At 48.5% G+C, this 17,259-nt stretch overlaps 6 protein-coding genes and 1 non-coding gene across 7 annotated transcripts; 4 read left to right on the forward strand and 3 right to left on the reverse strand.

The window, feature by feature from the left end:
* Positions 1 to 28: 28 nt before the first annotated feature.
* On the reverse strand, positions 29 to 838 carry BC939DRAFT_533298 (uncharacterized protein; the record flags this gene model as incomplete). The annotated part of the gene is made up of 3 exons (XM_051561695.1): positions 29 to 561; positions 689 to 700; positions 788 to 838. 3 exons carry the CDS (start codon positions 836 to 838, stop codon positions 91 to 93), a joined length of 534 nt encoding a protein of 177 aa, XP_051406801.1. The 3' UTR covers positions 29 to 90.
* Positions 839 to 1,096: 258 nt separating this feature from the next.
* BC939DRAFT_467884 (uncharacterized protein) lies at positions 1,097 to 2,080 on the forward strand. The gene is made up of 4 exons (XM_051557854.1): positions 1,097 to 1,277; positions 1,399 to 1,421; positions 1,666 to 1,769; positions 1,860 to 2,080. The coding sequence occupies exons 1-4, from the start codon at positions 1,133 to 1,135 to the stop codon at positions 1,930 to 1,932; spliced, it is 345 nt and encodes a 114-aa protein (XP_051406802.1). The 5' UTR covers positions 1,097 to 1,132; the 3' UTR covers positions 1,933 to 2,080.
* Positions 2,081 to 3,350: 1,270 nt separating this feature from the next.
* On the forward strand, positions 3,351 to 3,424 carry BC939DRAFT_t178. The gene has a single exon. It is a non-coding gene; the product is annotated as a tRNA-Val (tRNA).
* A 1,014-nt stretch (positions 3,425 to 4,438) lies between these two features.
* Positions 4,439 to 5,212, reverse strand: BC939DRAFT_31449 (uncharacterized protein). Its single transcript, XM_051551483.1, has 2 exons — positions 4,694 to 5,212; positions 4,439 to 4,597 (listed from the first exon to the last, which is right to left on the reverse strand). The coding sequence occupies exons 1-2, from the start codon at positions 5,045 to 5,047 to the stop codon at positions 4,493 to 4,495; spliced, it is 459 nt and encodes a 152-aa protein (XP_051406803.1). The 5' UTR covers positions 5,048 to 5,212; the 3' UTR covers positions 4,439 to 4,492.
* A 2,249-nt stretch (positions 5,213 to 7,461) lies between these two features.
* On the forward strand, positions 7,462 to 8,883 carry BC939DRAFT_467891 (uncharacterized protein). Its single transcript, XM_051557855.1, has one exon. The coding sequence runs from the start codon at positions 7,828 to 7,830 to the stop codon at positions 8,563 to 8,565; it is 738 nt and encodes a 245-aa protein (XP_051406804.1). The 5' UTR covers positions 7,462 to 7,827; the 3' UTR covers positions 8,566 to 8,883.
* Positions 8,883 to 12,958, reverse strand: BC939DRAFT_497168 (uncharacterized protein). The gene is made up of 8 exons (XM_051559714.1): positions 12,841 to 12,958; positions 12,625 to 12,697; positions 12,293 to 12,519; positions 11,974 to 12,189; positions 10,705 to 11,880; positions 9,989 to 10,612; positions 9,330 to 9,897; positions 8,883 to 9,227 (listed from the first exon to the last, which is right to left on the reverse strand). Exons 1-8 carry the CDS (start codon positions 12,889 to 12,891, stop codon positions 9,169 to 9,171), a joined length of 2,994 nt encoding a protein of 997 aa, XP_051406805.1. The 5' UTR covers positions 12,892 to 12,958; the 3' UTR covers positions 8,883 to 9,168.
* A 1,778-nt stretch (positions 12,959 to 14,736) lies between these two features.
* Positions 14,737 to 16,875, forward strand: BC939DRAFT_403431 (aspartate aminotransferase; the record flags this gene model as incomplete). Its single annotated transcript, XM_051552741.1, has 5 exons — positions 14,737 to 14,851; positions 15,326 to 15,456; positions 15,581 to 15,709; positions 15,855 to 16,076; positions 16,177 to 16,875. The coding sequence occupies 5 exons, from the start codon at positions 14,737 to 14,739 to the stop codon at positions 16,873 to 16,875; spliced, it is 1,296 nt and encodes a 431-aa protein (XP_051406806.1).
* Between the last annotated feature and the right edge of the window lie 384 nt (positions 16,876 to 17,259).

The raw sequence follows: 17,259 nt of genomic DNA on the forward strand, positions 1-17,259 counted from the left end.
AAGTTATGTGTCGTTGCGCAAGTGCATGGACTGTTGAAAATTTACTTTATTATGTACACATCCCCAACGGATAGACGGATTAGAAGGGGACTAAATCATTTTGGCAAACTCCTCGCGGTCGACCTTGTTGTCGTTGTTCTTATCTGCAGCCTTGATCATATCATCAATCTCGCTCTCGGAGGGCTTGTCACCCTGAGCAGCCAAGGCCTCGCGCAACTCTTTCGCCGTGATGGAGCCATCGCCGTCGCGATCAAAGTTACGGAAGATGGCATCGACCTCCTTGGCGCTCTTCTTCGAAGGCTGGCCAGAGACAGGGAGATCCTTGCCAAGTCCAAGATTTTGGCAGGCATCTGCGAATTCGTTAAAAGTGATCTTGCCGTCCCTGTTCTTGTCAGCCTCGGAAAAGAACTTTTGGATATCGTAGTCCTCCGGGTTACGATTGGTGTTCTTGAGGGTCTCAAGGAACTCGGACTCGCTAATGAGGCCATCGCCGTCCTTGTCCATGGCGACGAACTGCTGCTTGATGTTGACGAGCTGGGATTCTGAGAAGCTGGGGTTGGTCTAGATACCCATCAAATGACAGTGATGATATTCATGTTAGCAAGTGATAGCAGAGGATAGCAGTTCGCATTGAGACGGTCTGGACACAAAAAAGAGAAAAAGAAAGAAGAAGAGATGGCACACTTACCATGGTATCGATCTGGTTGATTGTGAAGGTGTGTTTGAGTGTGAGTGGGAAAGAATGGATGAAAAGAAATGCATTTTGGTCGCGGGCCTCTTTTTATACCACATGCTGGATACCGTCATGATGATATTTGAGAGTCCAACTGTCATTCATTTTTAAGGACAGGCCTCTGCAGCAGCCAACAGGACCCTCTTTCCCTTGCACGATCCTTCTCAGCGTTCCATTTCCTCTCTTTCTTTGTTTATGGTGATGACAGCAGCAGACCCACCAACCAACTGGTCCAGGCGGGCGCACTTCCTTCCAGCCCACAATAGATATTAAAGGATAAGGTAAGATGAATTCCAAATATTTATATCATATTTAAGAGACTTAGCACTGTCATCAGCTGCGAGACCATGTTCTCTCACACCTCCTCCGCATTCTCTCATCCTTTCAACTGCCGCACTCATGTCCTCCTCTGCAGCTGCAACATCTTCCTCTATTTCATCCGCTGATCCAAGAAGGCCCGATCACATCGTCGAGTACAAACCAGAGGTCAAGCGCATCGAGGATGATGACCCTGACGTCCATGGATTCGTCGCTCTTGTTGCAGGTTGGTGTGCTACAGACTTTGTGCATGCGTATGTTCCCTAGACGCGCCGTTATTTCTCCAAGGACCCGATATTAACCTGAGTTATTGACCTGTTTCCGTGTCACCCATGTTGCCTCGACAGCTGTGGTTGGCTTGATGATTAGGGCAAGTAGATTATCACGCAGCATTCTTACAATGGATTCAGAAGGAGCAATTGCACTACAGAGGGTGGTATTCGACACTGCAGGAGCCCAAAAACAGGGCTCATGGAATCAAAGCAGAGACTGGACCTTGGATTGTGGTTCCCAATGTTACTGAAGGACTTGAACGAGGCCTTGACAGCAACGTGAACATAATTGGGCAGTGCCTAACATGGTTTCCCCCTTACTCACTTTCGCGCGGATTATAGAATCGGACCTGTCTATGGGTTGGAATGATCTTCTCTGTAGAATCATACTTGAACCAGCGTGCAAGCGAGGGTGGACTCATGGGATCGCCAACTGCGACTATCTTGTACGTCTTGTCTTCGCACAGTGGTTATCGATACCAAGTCTTCATCCACGCTGTCAAGTACCAACTAACATCAATATGTGGGCACATTAGGTTTTCAATCTCTTCGTTGATAATGAATTATATGCCTGAGATTCTCGCTCTGTACGCCGGAGTAAAGGCTTAATAACGCTCACGCTCGATATCAACGCATCGATTCAATACCAGGAAACAATATCCAACCACCATAACTAGCCGATACACCACGGCCGCGATGTAGTTGCTATTACTCGCCGTCAATAAAATGGAGTTGCAGTTCTCCAGGGATGTCAGTCACATTAGGCCTCATATTTTCTATAATCGCTTGTAAAGCAAGAGACTTTAATTCATGTGGAGACGCTTTTTTACTGTACTGGAATTACCGGATAGCATTTACTACACTGGTTTTTACTTGACGGCGCTAATTCGTTCGGTTTGAAGGCTAAGCCGTGATAACGGCACCTTCAACTTTCTTGCACCGCAATAACAACTACAAATTTTACAGATGAACGTCAAGGATACGGCTATCAAACCCCAACTAACAATGATCTACTGTAGTTGGCCATTCCGCAAAGTAATCCCTTTTTTTTGAGAACCCTCAAAGACATAACCGTGATCTGAAGAATTCCACCAAAGAAGGTCCTTTTTTTTTTTTTTTTATTCACAAGAATCCACCTGTGCAACTAGACGCGTGGTCCGCGAAAGCCCCTTTAGAGCCCATATGCCTTCCACACACAGCAGAGCTGTATCCCTACCAATTCGTTGACTTGAGGTGCCTTGGTTTCACAACACAAATAGCATGGCAAGTCTAAGCTGTACCCTACGTGACCTGTCGCATTAACAGGGGTCTTCAACGATTTTTTTTTATTAACGATATTGGGAGGGGTTTTTTTGCCACCAATTCTCTTTTTATTTTTTTTATAACAACTTGTCTCTCAAGTCAATTGACTCTGCGAATCTATCAGACTAACTAGCAAAGATCTACTATTGTTGTCCTCACCACCAAAGCGAAACCAATCCACAGTCGCCAAAAGACAGGTCACATTCCCCGGGCCTGCCCCTAGGGCCTGCGCAACAATTGCCACATCTCATCAGTGTGTTAAAAGCTGAAAACACCTTGTTACAAGAAGGGTATCTTCCCCATCCCCTCCATAGTTGTCAACCGCCTCCTCCCTTGCAGGCAATCCAGCAGCGTCCGATCCGCTGCGTCTGGGTCAAGCATGGGGCCAGGGCAGCTCCCGTTTACTTTTTTTTTTTTTTTTTATTAACATAAATCCCCATGAGCACAAGACGCATGGTCCGCAAAGGCCTTGAAGCCATAGATGCCTTCCATGCACGGCAGAGCCGCATCCCCTACCAACTATGTTGGCTTGAGGCGTCAAATTCATAACCCATGTCGCATAGCTAGCCTAACCTAACTCCTGCGTGAGGGCAGCTCCCGTTTACATGGTCAGCGAATGCCACCAATTCTCGGCCAAAAAGCAGTCACACTGTGGCACGTGATGCAAAATTATTTTAATTAATATAAAATCATTCGACTTTTTCCTTTTTCAAGGGAATGAATCTGTTTGTATGGTGTAGTTGGTTATCACGTCTGTCTAACACACAGACGGTCCTCGGTTCAAGTCCGAGTACAAACACTTTTGCATTTCTTTTCCTCGGGATAACCACCCTACAGAAAATCCATGTACAATACTTGATGCATTTCAGGGTAAACGATCTACATAGATTTCCGTTTGGACTGTCAAACAGATTATTTCTTTTTGAAACGCACTGAATCAAGGAAAGACATACTGTTGCAATCTATGTTATCTTTGTAGGCATGTAGACCTACAAAAAACTTACATACGATCTCCCTTATTTTCATGAGCCCTTGCAAGTGAAGTCGGTGGCGATGCGGCTGCGCTGGTTTGTTTGGTTTGTTAGCTTTGCTGTTTGCTTGTGGCAAAAAATCGTGCCTTCCTCTCCATCTGGTGTTGGCGTTCATTGGCCCCCAGCCTTTGAGAACTATGCTGACAAGCACGCTTTACCCCTTTCTGTTTGCCTGCCAATAAGAGGCCCTTGAAACAGGACTTGGACGTCGCACAGAATATTTTTATGATGATCTACAAGCTCACACAGATGAGCAGGTGTTTCGAGTTATCGTTAGATTAGTCTGGGCCATTTCTTGTTTCCACGCGCCACATGCTCCATACGAGTCAAGCCCTAGCCTATTGTAGGCTACTTGTACGATTTAAAACGGCGAGAGCCCAGATCGCATAAAATAAATAATCCCCCCACTAGAAAAAGCCCTTTTCCAATTTAATTTTCAACGAGCGATTGGAGCGAATAGGAATTTGAGTACTGTAGATGCGCAAGTATAATTAGCGGATGAGGGCTTCCCGGGAGATGGTTCATTAATACCCCGAATGGGTCAGCATTGGGTGGACCCTGTTCGGTTCATGCATGCGACGGAGGATCTTGTCAACAAAAAAGCAAGGACGGCTATACTCAGCACGGGCATTTCGCACATATTTCGATCGGATGGAGGCCAATTGTTCTAGTCCAGTGGGACTCTGCGAAAACAAAGGAGTGCCGACAGTGACGACAGTCAGACTATGATCTGGTAACGATGAAAGGTGACCAGGAAAATAGTCAACGGTGTCAGACCGGGCCCCGATCAGGGTCAATTAAGACGTTTTTCTGCGAGACCTTCTTCAGGTCGTTAGTTAGGTTAGACTAGTATTCTTTCTGTCTGCAGAAGGTTTGGTAAATGTGCGCTGACATGCATCCACGGGAATAAAATGACACGCACAAGCAGACTCCCTGATAGTCTATAGTGCGAATGGGTTGGAATTAGGGGAATTAGGGGACAAAAAGAAGACCGATGGGTGGAGCGCATGAGTCAAAGTAGCGCTCTAGTCCTTTACTGGGATTCCAATAGGCATCCAGAAAAAAAAAAAGGGTCTGTTTCGGGTGTGTTCTTGTGTAAATTGAGGGGCTAGATGATTGGCTGACGATAGGCGATATGGCCAGGCGTTTTGTAAAGAGAGAGTCCTGTAACAGAATGATGTATTTCTTATACGGAGTCGGATGGAATTAGAGCCTATGACCCCGAAGACCCCGAAGAAAGTGTGCATGGGCATCTGGGGGGAGGGAGCTGTTCTATGCAAAGCACATAGGTATGTTTTCATGGTAAACAAAGAAAACCACGCGTCGTTGAGTTTGTTCCCGCAAGTTTTGAGGAGAGAGTAGACTAGTAGACTGGCGAGGGGGTTGTGCATGGCTAAAGGGAGAGTTTTCTTTGTTTTGCATGGGTGTGCACACTCGTATGTACGCGCATGCTGTAGGGACAGAGGGACACAGGGGGAGGGTACAGTGATATAATCTAGGGATGGGTGGATAAATGCTATCAAGGAAGAAGGAGGAGAAGAAGAAGGGGGAGCCCTAGGGCCCTAGGCGAGAGACGCGTCAAAGCGGGTGCCCATGTCCAAGTTTGTACATGGAAGGCCTGTACGCATGTGCGTGTACATCCCTGTACTAATGACCCCTGGACTGGCTGAAGACTCTTTCTCCTTACTTTATTCTTGCGCACGTAATGTAGCATTCAAATAATACCCCGCGTCATGTACCGTACTACAGCATAACAGGGGGCACATGGCAGCCTCTTTAGTTTATTCCCTTATTCCCTTATTCCCTCGGTCTCAGTGATTGTCATGATTGTCATCCACAGATTGTAGTCTATCTCATGGAGTCGTAATCAGCAGAAGCGGTGCTTGAATGCCACCCTCTACAGTCCAGTACCCTGGCTGGCTGAGGGTCGTTTGGGGTGGTTTAGTTTTGGGTTGGGTCTGGTTTGGGATGTTTGGGGCTGGGCAGGAGCTGGAGTGTTGGTTCGATTGCACAAGACGCAGGGTTAGGGTCGGGCAGGCACGACGCATGCACAAATAACAGAACACGCTCACCCACGTCGGGGTGAATGAGGTATGTCGGAAATGTACTGTATGTCGAATTAAATTAGAGGCCATTCTATGTATATCATAATAAAGGCATAGAGGCATAGAGGCATTGGGCCGAGTGTGTACGTGTAAGCGGTCGGACTAGAGAGAGAGGGAGAGAGAGAGAGAGAGAGAGCGCAAGATGCATGAAGGCCATGATCGGTTGTTGGATTTAGTCCGCTCGGTCAGAATTGGGTGCGTGCTGTTTAAAATAGCATGGCCGAAGTCAATCGGCCGAGGCAGACTATGGATGGGACTATTTCAGCAGGCAGCTGTAGACTAGACTAGGCTGCAGTAGTCTACTATTGAGCGAGAGTACTGTAAGCATCAATATGACACATTGAGTGCGTGCGTGAGTGAGTGAGTGAGCGCGCGTGTGTGCGTGGAGAGATGGGAGGGCGGACAGAATGAGACAAGAGGACTGCGAGAATATTTTTTTGCTGTCGTTGTTGGTCGAACCGCATTGGCTGCGACTCTTTTCGGAAAAAGGGAAAAGGGAAAAGGGAGAGGGTGGACGGGTGTCATCCAGAAGCAGCACCATGAAAGGGGCGGGCTCTGATTTTTTTTTTTTTTTTTTTTGTTGCTGCTGCTGTATTGCATGAGCAACCCAGCCAGCCAGCCAACCAGGCCAGCCCAGCTGTCCAGCCCAGTCAGGCAGGCAGGGCACTTCAGCCAAACCTTTTCGAGCAGGCAAAGGGCGGACAAAAGTGAAATACAGATGTCATCGGCCCAGAGTAACGAGAGATAAACAAACATCCGAGCCTTGGTTGGCTGGACCAGCCCACAGACAAACACACACACATACATACACACATACAAACAGGTCTTTTTTGTAATGCGGGCGAGTTCTATTGGTGGGATATTATTTCATACAGCACATGGATCTTAAACTCCTCTCTTCATCTTTCGCTTGTCCTCCTTCTCTGCCCAGAGCGAATAACAAAAAAGAATCGAGCTCAGCTCAGCTCAGAGCTCAGACGCAGCAGGCAAGGACGCGCGCAGTATGGGTGCAAGTACGATCGAGAGTGGGAGCAGGTTCTTGTGCTCCGTTGGATGCTTCATATCCCCATCCCATTTCTTAATATACGGGAATATAAATAATAGAGTACAGCGTATTTCACTTGACGGCGCGACGCGGTGTGGTGCTCTCCCCTTTAAACAAGACCGAACGTGAACCTAAAAGCGCCCGACCTGTTGGAGTGCGCGTGCGTGCGGTGTGCAGAGGAGCAGAGGAAGACGAGGGTGGCATGCAGCGCTGCTTAGACTAGACAGGTTTAAGTATGTAAGTAGACTATATAGGTAGACTATATAGGAATATAGGTATATTAGGTAGACTATATAGGTATATCGTTGTCATTGTGGGCATTGAATCGATTGCTTATTGATAGCCTCGCACAAGGTCTCTCACCGCCCTTTGCTTGTGTTTGTCTCTGTCCAATCTCCGCAACACACGCTCCCCTTTCTTTTCTTCCTTCCTCGTTCTTCTGGCCCTTTCCGCCCTAACCGTTGTCTGATGACATTATACAATGCAGGATTCAGTCCAGTCGAGGCTATTCAGTCCCGACATAATACTCTGCTCCGATAACTTGAATCAAATTATATCAGACTGAGTATGCGCCCTATTCACTTCAATTCATTCACTAGGCCCATTTCCGAAATCGTATATATACCAGACGATGTTTTCCCTTGTTCCCATTTCTTTCCTCTTTCCTGTCGCTGTTCTCTTCTCTCTTTCTCTTTTGTTTCTCCCTCCCTTTTCTCATTCCGTCATTCCTCTTCTTTTTTTCTCCCGTCGTCCCACAGCCCTTTCCACGGGTGATTTACCTGCCGTAAACAAACAGATCCCCAACCGCACCGCCCCCTCCTCCCTCCCATTCACTGCACGTGATACCAGTCCCCTCCCTCTCGTCTCGCTTCTCCACACGTACACACACAGACTCCTTCTCCTCCCATACCCGTACATCTAGAGACTCTCTTGCTGCATTGCACAGCACAGCATAATTCATACATACACATACACACACACACACACGTACACACGCTCCCACGTACACATCCGCACAGCCATGGCCATGTCCCTGTCTCCCGCCCTTTCTCTGTCCTCCTCCCCTTGCCCCAAGACTCGCTATCACCACCATCACAGCTCCACCACCACTGGTGCCTATCACTCCAGGACAAACAGCGAGTCCCTGCTCTTCACACCCCCACTGTCCCCAACGGAGGAGCAGCTCCTGGCCTTCTTGATTCCCGATATCGAGCCCTCGGAACTTGCTGCATATCTTTCCGCCCCAGCGACTCCCATCCTCTCTGACGTCTCTTGTCTGATTGGAAGGAGTCTTCCCGTCGCTGACGACCACCACTCCTCCGACGCCTCCAGCCCTCATGCCGAGGCTGTCTATCCTAGCCCTGTCTGCGCCGCTGCCGCAGCTACCGTCGTTGCCCTCGACCGACTCGACAGCTGTATTTATCCCTCGCTGCCATGCCCTCCCGAGGACCACTCGAACTCCGTGGCCCACTACAAGAAGAAGCGCTGTTCTACCTACGCCTTCATGGGCTCTGATGACGAGGAGGAAGAGGAGCGCGAGGAGCCCTTGGATTTTTTGTGCAGTCCTGTTTATGTGATGTCTAGCAGAAATACCCGCAAGCGTCTTATGCTAGAGCAGGCCTTCGTCAGCCCCGATGATGAAGAGGACTGTAGCAGCCAGAATTGCTACGCTCAGATCTTCCAGGGCGCCTCTTCCGAGGAAGTCGATTCGGCCTCTGACCTTTTCAGCACCCTGGCCTTTGACCTCGTCATGGCCTAGGCGCATTTTTTCTTTCTCTCTCTTTCTTCAGTTCTTTCTTTGTCTCTTTGTACAGTTCCTGTCACCAACAGCATCATTGTCTGTCTGTCTTCAGTTTTACTACCCAGCATTTCATTCCACGTTGTCGTATTTTCTTTCTCTGTCCTTTTGTATATGATTGCTGTACAATAGCCCTTTCCTGCTTTCCTTTTTCCTCCTGTAGCTGTACAACTGTAACATCTTTGTCCGTCTTCCTTTCACCATTGTAGCAGTATCAGTTTTGACAACATTAGCCAAACACTAAACCATTGTAACCATACAACATAAAAACATCTGCGAAAGAAAAAAAAAAAAAAAAAAAAAAAAAAGAGCTGAAACAATTTCCGCTTCTTTTTTTTTTTTTTATTTTTTTTATTTCTTTGCATCATTCAACCATCTAAAAGTCGTGTTCAAAACGCAATGCCATATCTATATTGTCGCGTAAAATGAAATACATTTGTAGTCTAGTTATTGTTGTTTGTCGCGTCCTCACGAGAGAGATATCGGCCTACTATCCTAAACCGCACTCATGCGCGTAACTACCATATTCTTTGTCGCGTCCAAAAGCTATATTTATTATTGGTTCTATGCAATCCTGAGTGTTTCCTGAATGTACAGTCTGGTCTCGTCCGGAAGATCGTCCACTAAAAGACAGTGGACAATAATGAAAGGTTATATCAGCCATATATTCCTTGCGCATGGTATGTTTGCCAACCATCATAACCTCTGCACCTCACATTCCCTACCTTGACAACACAACTTGACCGCTGCTAGCAGAGGTGCATTCTTGACCGCGAGGGCATCCTTCTTCTTCTGAGACACGGTGTTCTCACCAAAAAAAGGATCAGCAGCTAATACGCCCGAGTAAAACACAATCTCAATAGCTCGTCTCTGCAGCGACGCAGGCAGCTTCACAAAGGGTCCCATCACCGTCCGCTTCCCACCTTGGCCATCCTTGTTAGCGACCGTGACACAGAAGAAGAGGGCCATGTAGCTCTGCAGCGTCTTCAGGAACTGCACCCGTTCCTTCTCGCGCTCCGCCTCTACATGATTGTCCCCTGCGATCACGGTCACCCACGCCAAAAGATCAAGCACAGTCTGGCTGGTCTCGATTCTCTCCGTACCAAGGTCCCACAACAACTTCGGCAATTTCAGTAAGCTAGACGCAAGAAGACCGGACATCTTTCTGATCGAGCCCTGCTGTTCTCTCCGACTCTTCTTCGACAGTCCCGACAAAGCCCTTCGGACCACCGTGGCACGGGCTCCCGGTATGGTCACAGTAAAAGATCCGGTGTAGTGGGGGTGCGATTGCAACTGGTCGAGAGGGAACAATGTCGGTCGTCAGTACACCGATGAAGATATCCAATTACATAAACAGCTAAAGCAGAGTTACCTCATATCATACCTTGATAACCAAAGCTAGAAACTGGAGCACAATGTTCTTGGCGCCGCTCTGTACATGGACATTATCAAAGTACGTTATGAGGGCCTCAAACACCCACTCTCTCCGTTGGATTTCCAGGCAATTCAACAAAGTCCAGAGTGTGGGAAGGAGGGCCACCAGATGCTGAGACTTAAAGTCTGTGGAAAGGCTGCTCATAATGGGCGTTTGACTGAGACCTGCATCGACGTCCTTCTGACCCTCCGGAGTGACCCATCCGAGGGTATCGAGAACAAAATCGACAACTTGGTCTGCCCATGCTGGTGTCTCCACTCGGATAGAGACCATATCATCATTTTTATGGATCCAACCCTGTGGTGCGTTTTCATCCGCCTCGCTGTCATAATCTGATGAAGAAGATATTAATGGCTCGTCCTCCATTGCCGCCATGCGCTTCTTCGCGTGTTTGTTGGAGGGTCTGTACGAGGTTTTCAACGCTTTTTTGGCCCTGGTCTGAGAGACGCTCGTAGTCGATTTCTTCAAATTATCTTTGTGTACGCTTCGCACCCTTCCAATGCCGGACCCCAGCAGGAACAGAGACGTCAATTCGCAATATGTGGTATTCATCTCTTGCAGGATGGAGGCTACCTATGTGTACCAGAGAATAAATATGAGTAAGTGTTAATGACACCACTAGAAACAGTTTCAACACACTGGCACACTCAGTCTCAAGTCTTTACCTTTGAGTCCATCATCGCTACGGTATCCTTGCCGAACGGAAAGTAGATCAGGACATGTCGGAGCAAACCCTGCAGATATTCCTCCAGCCATCGCTCTTCCTCTCTCTCCAGCTCGATTTCCTCCTCAGTCTCTGCATTCTTCTTTGGCCGGGCCAGGGCTGCCCTCCAAAGAATACCCCAAATTCTTAGTACCAGGTGAACGATCGTCAGAGCATGGTTGGCGTGGATAGTCGTGGTTGAAGCAAAAACTGTCGGCGCAGTATCCAACCACATTGAGAGTAACAATGGGTGCAAAGTTGAAATCAAAGGCTTGATCTGGGAGAGCCGACCCTGAGCTCCACCAAGGCTATCGTCGGCGCTTTTGCCACTACCACTCGCACCGGCATTGGCTCCCACGCCAGACGCTGCTGCTCCTCCTTGCTGCGGGAAGACCTTAATAGGAATGCTGGTAGCCTCAGCAAAGTCGCTACCCGAGTTTTGAGTTTGGCCAAAAATAGCGAGGATCATTGAAGAGCGAGCAGTGGAAGGGTGGATCGGGAAAATGGCAGGTGCTTGATAATGCCTGGTAGCATGACTGAATGAAACGACAGGCGTAGGGTCGAACAGCAACGATCCTGCTTGTTCTGCTTCCTTCTCATCAGCAGAATCCTCAGTTTGAAGCGATTCGCCATCCGTATCGCTTTGCTCTTCACTGCTCTTCTCGTCGTCCTCACTTGACTCATCACTTGAAAGGGCTCTTTTGCGGGTGGAGCGTCCTAGGGTGCGATCCTTTGCGCTGTGTTGTGATGCCTTCCGCTTCTTTGCGTCTGATACTTTGGACTGCCCATCATGACTTCCAAAATGTGTCCTGGCTGTGTTGAACGACTTGCGGGCGTGAGCGGTTGCCAAAAAGTTCCTCAAAAACCAGTACGGGTCCTTCTCGCTTTCTTTTCCTCCCAGACCTTCTTGTAAAAATCCAGCCAAGCTTTGCAGGACATCGCTCTTGGCTTTCAGTGAGCCCGGTGCGTTCTTGCCTGTGATGGCTCCAGCTACTGTCTTTGAGGTAGAAAGCGTCGATCCTACTCCACCAACCATCCCCGATGCTGCTGAGGCTGAAAAAGACATTGCACTTGATAGCTTTGAAGCGTTCGTGGCATTTGAGTCCGATGTTAAGAGCGAGACATAGTTGGGAATGATCTATGAGAGAAAATGATGATCGTCTCGTGAATTTGCTGTACAAAACTACAGGGGGCGCAATGGACGTATAGTCATTACCAAACAATGGCATACCTTATCCCAAAAGCCATTGACAGCGATCTGACCTCCAACTGCAACCCAGAGATCCATGAACTTAAGGGCGTCATCGCGGATATCTTCCAAAATATGGGTCATGGCGGAGCAAGTGTATACGATTAGGAGCGGCAAAAACGGGTGAACGTCTCGAGGGTGGAGCATTGGGATAAATTCCCCAAGGAATGATTGTAAAGCCTTGCGCACAATGCTCGACTAGAAGGGAGAAAAAAATGGTGAATGACAGCGGTTAGACAGACGAGCATATCGACTAGACCGAACCCTTTCTTCTATGGCAAGTCCGGGACATGAAACATACATCGTCAATCAAAAGCCGGACCACGGTGTTGACAAGGACACCGAGGTGAAGGGGTAACAGATGCGGATGGCGATGAAAAAGATCTCGCATACCCAAGAGCGCGTCCTTGCGAGTGCTAGGACTATAGTGCTTCAATTGGGTTATGAGTTCTGCGAAGGTGGTATTGCGGGAATTCGTCAGGAGAGCGGTCTTGTCATGGCTGATGGATTGGCTAGGAAGCGAGATGGCTGCAGAGTGAAATAGGGGAGTGTAAGTTGTTTTCAAACAGTTTCAACAAGACGGATCGAGGTTTGTTAAGGATGAAGCTGCGAGGTCTAGCCTTTGTCTCGTACCCCTTGATTTGAAGGACGTGTCCGTAAAGCTGTCGGCAATGGCCTTTTTCTTCCCGACCTTCAGTTTGGTTTTCTATGGTTGCATAAGGAGCGCAAAATGCAGCCGTGTCAGCGTACAGATCGTGGACTCACAGTAATGCCACTGAGACGTGTGTCGAGGAGAAGAGACCCGTCCAGTCCAGTCCAGTCCTGTCTGGTCTATGTTTACTGCTATACCTTGAAGTCGGCATTCTTTTCCTTTTTCCGCTTGCTGCTTGACTTTGGCATCGTAGGGGGGAGGAGGCGGCGGGGGTGGTGGATGTGATGACTGAGGTGGGTCGATGAAGAAGGATAGGGGCCTGCCTGCCACTGTAACTGTATTAAACTGAGGAAAAAAGAAAGTGGACTGGTAAACAGCGCAGCCACAAACAACAGCTCCAAAAAAGAGAAAGTCGTCCCTTCGTGCTTCGCCCCATCGAGCCTCAACCCTCTCGGTGTATCCCATTACCACTCTGGCTGCAAAAACACCCATGCTATGGCGCATCCTTCCAATATACCAGGTACTCTGCAGCACATTCATTTTCCTCACACGGAAAGGGGGGGGGGGGGTAGAGACCGATCAGCCAGTTGACCGCTCTTGTTTCTTTTGCTGTCGTTTTTTAATGAGTGTACACACACTGAGGCGAGCACAAGGCGTGGCCGTTGGGTGATACGGCTCTTGTCAACTCGACCGTGAACCTGGTACATCAGCCTGCAAGAGGTATTTCATCACATAGCAGCTACATAAAGGAGTCAGCGAGGCCGCCAATACCACTCCATCTGCGAGGATAAAAATGTATGCTATGTAGTTGTTGTAGTTATAATATGTAAAATGGCTCTTGGTTGCGCATGTGGAGACTCCTGCACTGCGATTACTGCCTCAACCACGTCGAACGAGGACCAGGTCCCAGGGTTGAGAATCTGATTCAAGCAGCTGTACAGGACGTACTTTGTTTATTGACAATTTCTTTTTTCTCAAAAGCTTCCTAATTCAATAAATTACAATTGCGTTTGCAAGACTATCTCTACTGTGAAAATGGGAAGTGTAATTTTCTATAAAGGCATTACAGATTGAAGTCGTTGGATCGGTGGATTTATACATCGATATGTAGTTGACTGATCTGAAGGGACCATGTCATCTACAACACGGTATCTTTATCGCATCAAACCCGAAAAAGAAAAAAAAAAAGAGCGAGAAGTAACCCTCGTCGTCGGGCTTACTTGTCCATCTGGATAACACGTGAAGAACCGGGAGGAGGGGTGCATGTGGACCGTGGGAAGGAAGCAGCGACAGGAAGAAGAAAGGGTGGCATTCCTGATGCACTTGCATTAATAGCAGGAGCAGTGTGCTCGAATGGCGACACAGGAGCATGATACGCCCTACTGCAGTCGCCTGTCAAGATAGCAGCTTTTAGATGTCTATTTCTTCGCGTTGTAATTTGATCCGACAGGTTGAAAGAGACAGCAGGAAGCGGGTCGTTCTGGGAAGTAACCCTAAAATAAAAACAGGGTTCTAGTCGCTATTTTCTCATTTGCACATGGACTACGGCACAGAATTCAAAAAGCCAGCCGGGGAACAAAAAAAAAAGAAAATGGAGTATTCTTGCCGGTCTTCCGTTGCTGCAAGTGTCCCCAGAGAGCGATGTCCCTTTGCGACCCACAGGCGTATAGACGATGAAGATGCAGATACGGACTTGGTGTCAGTCTTCAGGACTAGTTACAGTGCTTGCTGTCGTACAGACGTGTACTGTGCACTTGCACAGCCGATGGAGTGTTTGCTGAGCCATGGGTAGAAGTGCGCGAGTGTGAGTGTGAGTGTGAGCGCGAGTTGAGGATGTGTGCCTTGTTGTTTCTTTAAAGAGGTATCCCCCCGCAAAACCCCGCAAGCCGGTGAAGCAATATTGTCTTCTGCGGTCCCCCCCGTCCCTGCCTGCCCCGCATTATTCTCAGCACACCACACACAACATACACAAAAGCGACAAGCGTATAGTGCCTTCTCTCCTTTTCTCTCCCTCTCCCTCTTCCTCTTCCTCTTCCTCTTCCTCTTCCCTCACTCCTCCCCTTGCACATTCCATACCTACACCACACACCACCATGTTGGCTGCCCACTCCAGATCCCTCGCTCGCGTCGCCCTGACTCGCGCCACCATTCGCCCCACCGCTGCCATCGGCATCCGTTTCTCATCCGTCTGGGCCAATGTTCCCATGGGTATGTTTGTCCACTTGCCTATCTCCCATACTTCAGATGGTCATGTTAGTGCCAAAACCGACAAAGCCTCAAGGGACACGCAACTCCAAAGCACGAACAAAAAACATGAACGTGGACATGAACGTGAACAAGAACCAAAGGGAAGACATATCAGCAACAGGAGCGCGCAAGAGCCCCCAAACCACTGAAGCAGGACCCTGTTCTGCGCAGGAAACGACATTGATCAGCATCAATATCCTTCTCCAGAGTAAAGACACGACTTAAACTGGATCTTGGGACTAGCAATATTGCAATTGCTCGATTGCTCTGCGAATGTGTCCGACAAAAATAAAAGGACCTGGATCCAGGACGAGAAAGATTTACGAGGATCGATCGGATGAGATTTTTGACCCATGTTATCAAAGAAAACAAAAGAAATGACTCTCGATACTGACGAATCCCCCCCCCCCCCCCCCCACCTATTCCATCTCTTAGGCCCTCCCGACGCCATTCTCGGTGTCACCGAGGCATTCAAGAAGGATACCGACCCGCGCAAGATGAACCTCGGTGTTGGTGCCTACCGTGATGATGCAGGAAAGCCCTTTGTCCTGAACTGTGTCCGCAAGGTACAGTGTCCAATGATACATACGTCCTACCCCTCTTCATGTGACAAGGCCGTTGTTTGTTTGTTTGTTCTGAAAAGACTGACGCTTATTCTGGCATGCATTTTGGGTTTCGTTCGATCCATAGGCCGAGAACAAGATCATGAAGGATCTGCTCGACAAGGAGTATGCCGGCATCACCGGTGTCCCAGAGTTCAACAAAGGCGCTGCTCTTCTTGCCTATGGTGCCGACAGTGCTCCTTTGAAGGAGGGTCGCGTAAGTTCGTGATCTATTTCAAGATTTTGTGCCTTTTAAGAAAGTGCGCATTGAATGACTAATGTTTACCGCGGCTTTTTTTTTTTTTTTTTTTTTTTTTTTATACCTTCTTCTTTCTGATACCTGATACATAACCCTCTTGTAGATCGCTATCACCCAGACCATCTCCGGCACTGGTGCTCTCCGTATTGGAGGTGAATTCCTTGCCAGATGGCTTCCTACTACCAAGAAGATCTTCGTTCCCACCCCCACCTGGGGCAACCACATCCCAATCTTCAAGGACTCTGGCCTGGAGGTTAACCACTACAAGTACTTTGACAAGAAGACAAACGGATTGGACTTCGAAGGCATGGTCAACGACATCAAGGTAAATACAACGCGTCGACATGGCCAAATGGGGGCGATCTGTTCAGTGGTTCTGTCCAAGAGTGTGCTGACAAGTTGGTTCTTCGCTTTGCACTTTATAGAACGCTCCTAAGGGCTCCGTCATTTTGCTTCACGCCTGCGCCCACAATCCCACTGGTGTTGACCCAACCCAGGCTCAGTGGGACGAACTTTCAAAGGTGGTCAAGGAGGCTGGCCACTTCCCCTTCTTTGATATGGCTTATCAGGGCTTTGCCTCTGGAAGCACTGATAAGGATGCCTATGCTCTCCGCAAGTTTGTCAAGGATGGCCACCTTGTTGCCCTCTCTCAGTCGTTTGCCAAGAATATGGGTCTCTATGGAGAGCGCACTGGTTCGTTCAGTTTGGTGACATCCTCGCCCGAGGAGAAGGCCCGTGTCGACTCTCAGATCAAGATTGTTGTTCGCCCCATGTACTCGAACCCCCCTGTGAACGGAGCTCGCATCGTCTCCGCGGTCTTGGACACGCCCGAGTTGAACGCCGAGTGGTTGAAGGAGGTTAAGCTGATGGCTGATCGCATCATCACCATGCGCACTCAGCTCAAGGACCACCTCGTGAACGAGTACAAGTCCAAGCTGAACTGGGATCACATCACAAACCAGATCGGTATGTTCTGCTACACAGGCTTGACGCCCGAGCAGGTCGAGAAACTGAAGACGGAGCACCATGTCTACCTGACCAAGGATGGCCGTATCTCCGTTGCCGGTATCTCGAGCAAGAACGTTGGCTACCTCGCCAAGGCCATCCACGAGGTCACCAAGTAAACGTTTCTCTCTTTCTATAGTTGTCTATGTCTAGTCTAAAATATGTTGCATACATATACGCTCTTGCTTTCTCCCATTTTCTCTTTGCTCTTTTCTTGTTCATAAACTTTGCCGCCGATACACGAATTGACATGGACGTGGATCCATTGATGACGTACTGAGGTGGTAACGAGAGATAAAGACCAATGGGCAAGCTGTGCTGTTTCACGCGTTACATAGTTTGACATCGTGGAGGAGGGTCCCATTGGGGGTTCAATGAAATGAACGCGAGACACATTTTTTTTTTCCGTCACTCATCGAGCGTGGATGTATGGGTGTGCGAGTCAGTGGTAAACTGAGACGAAGAAAGAGAAGAAAGAAGCAGCAGCAGTGGCAGTAGCTACC

The sequence above is a fragment of the Gamsiella multidivaricata genome (genome assembly GCF_025024155.1).
Source record: "Gamsiella multidivaricata strain RSA 2152 chromosome Unknown BC939scaffold_114, whole genome shotgun sequence".
Taxonomy (NCBI): Eukaryota; Fungi; Mortierellomycota; class Mortierellomycetes; order Mortierellales; family Mortierellaceae; genus Gamsiella; species Gamsiella multidivaricata.

Bases quoted from the DNA above. Each gene is read 5' to 3' on its own strand.
- BC939DRAFT_467884 (XM_051557854.1), top strand. From the start codon at position 1,133: ATGTCCTCCTCTGCAGCTGCAACATCTTCCTCTATTTCATCCGCTGAT. The intron at 1,422-1,665 runs GCAAGTAGATTA...CGCGGATTATAG, and splicing joins TGGTTGGCTTGATGATTAGG to AATCGGACCTGTCTATGGGT. The intron at 1,770-1,859 runs GTACGTCTTGTC...TGGGCACATTAG, and splicing joins TCGCCAACTGCGACTATCTT to GTTTTCAATCTCTTCGTTGA.
- BC939DRAFT_31449 (XM_051551483.1), bottom strand. From the start codon at position 5,047: ATGCACAACCCCCTCGCCAGTCTACTAGTCTACTCTCTCCTCAAAACT. The intron at 4,598-4,693 runs GTAAAGGACTAG...TTCGCACTATAG, and splicing joins GGATGCCTATTGGAATCCCA to ACTATCAGGGAGTCTGCTTG.
- BC939DRAFT_467891 (XM_051557855.1), top strand. From the start codon at position 7,828: ATGGCCATGTCCCTGTCTCCCGCCCTTTCTCTGTCCTCCTCCCCTTGC.
- BC939DRAFT_497168 (XM_051559714.1), bottom strand. From the start codon at position 12,891: ATGCCAAAGTCAAGCAGCAAGCGGAAAAAGGAAAAGAATGCCGACTTC. The intron at 12,520-12,624 runs GTACGAGACAAA...TTCACTCTGCAG, and splicing joins CACGTCCTTCAAATCAAGGG to CCATCTCGCTTCCTAGCCAA. The intron at 9,898-9,988 runs GTATGATATGAG...CCTCTCGACCAG, and splicing joins TTCTAGCTTTGGTTATCAAG to TTGCAATCGCACCCCCACTA.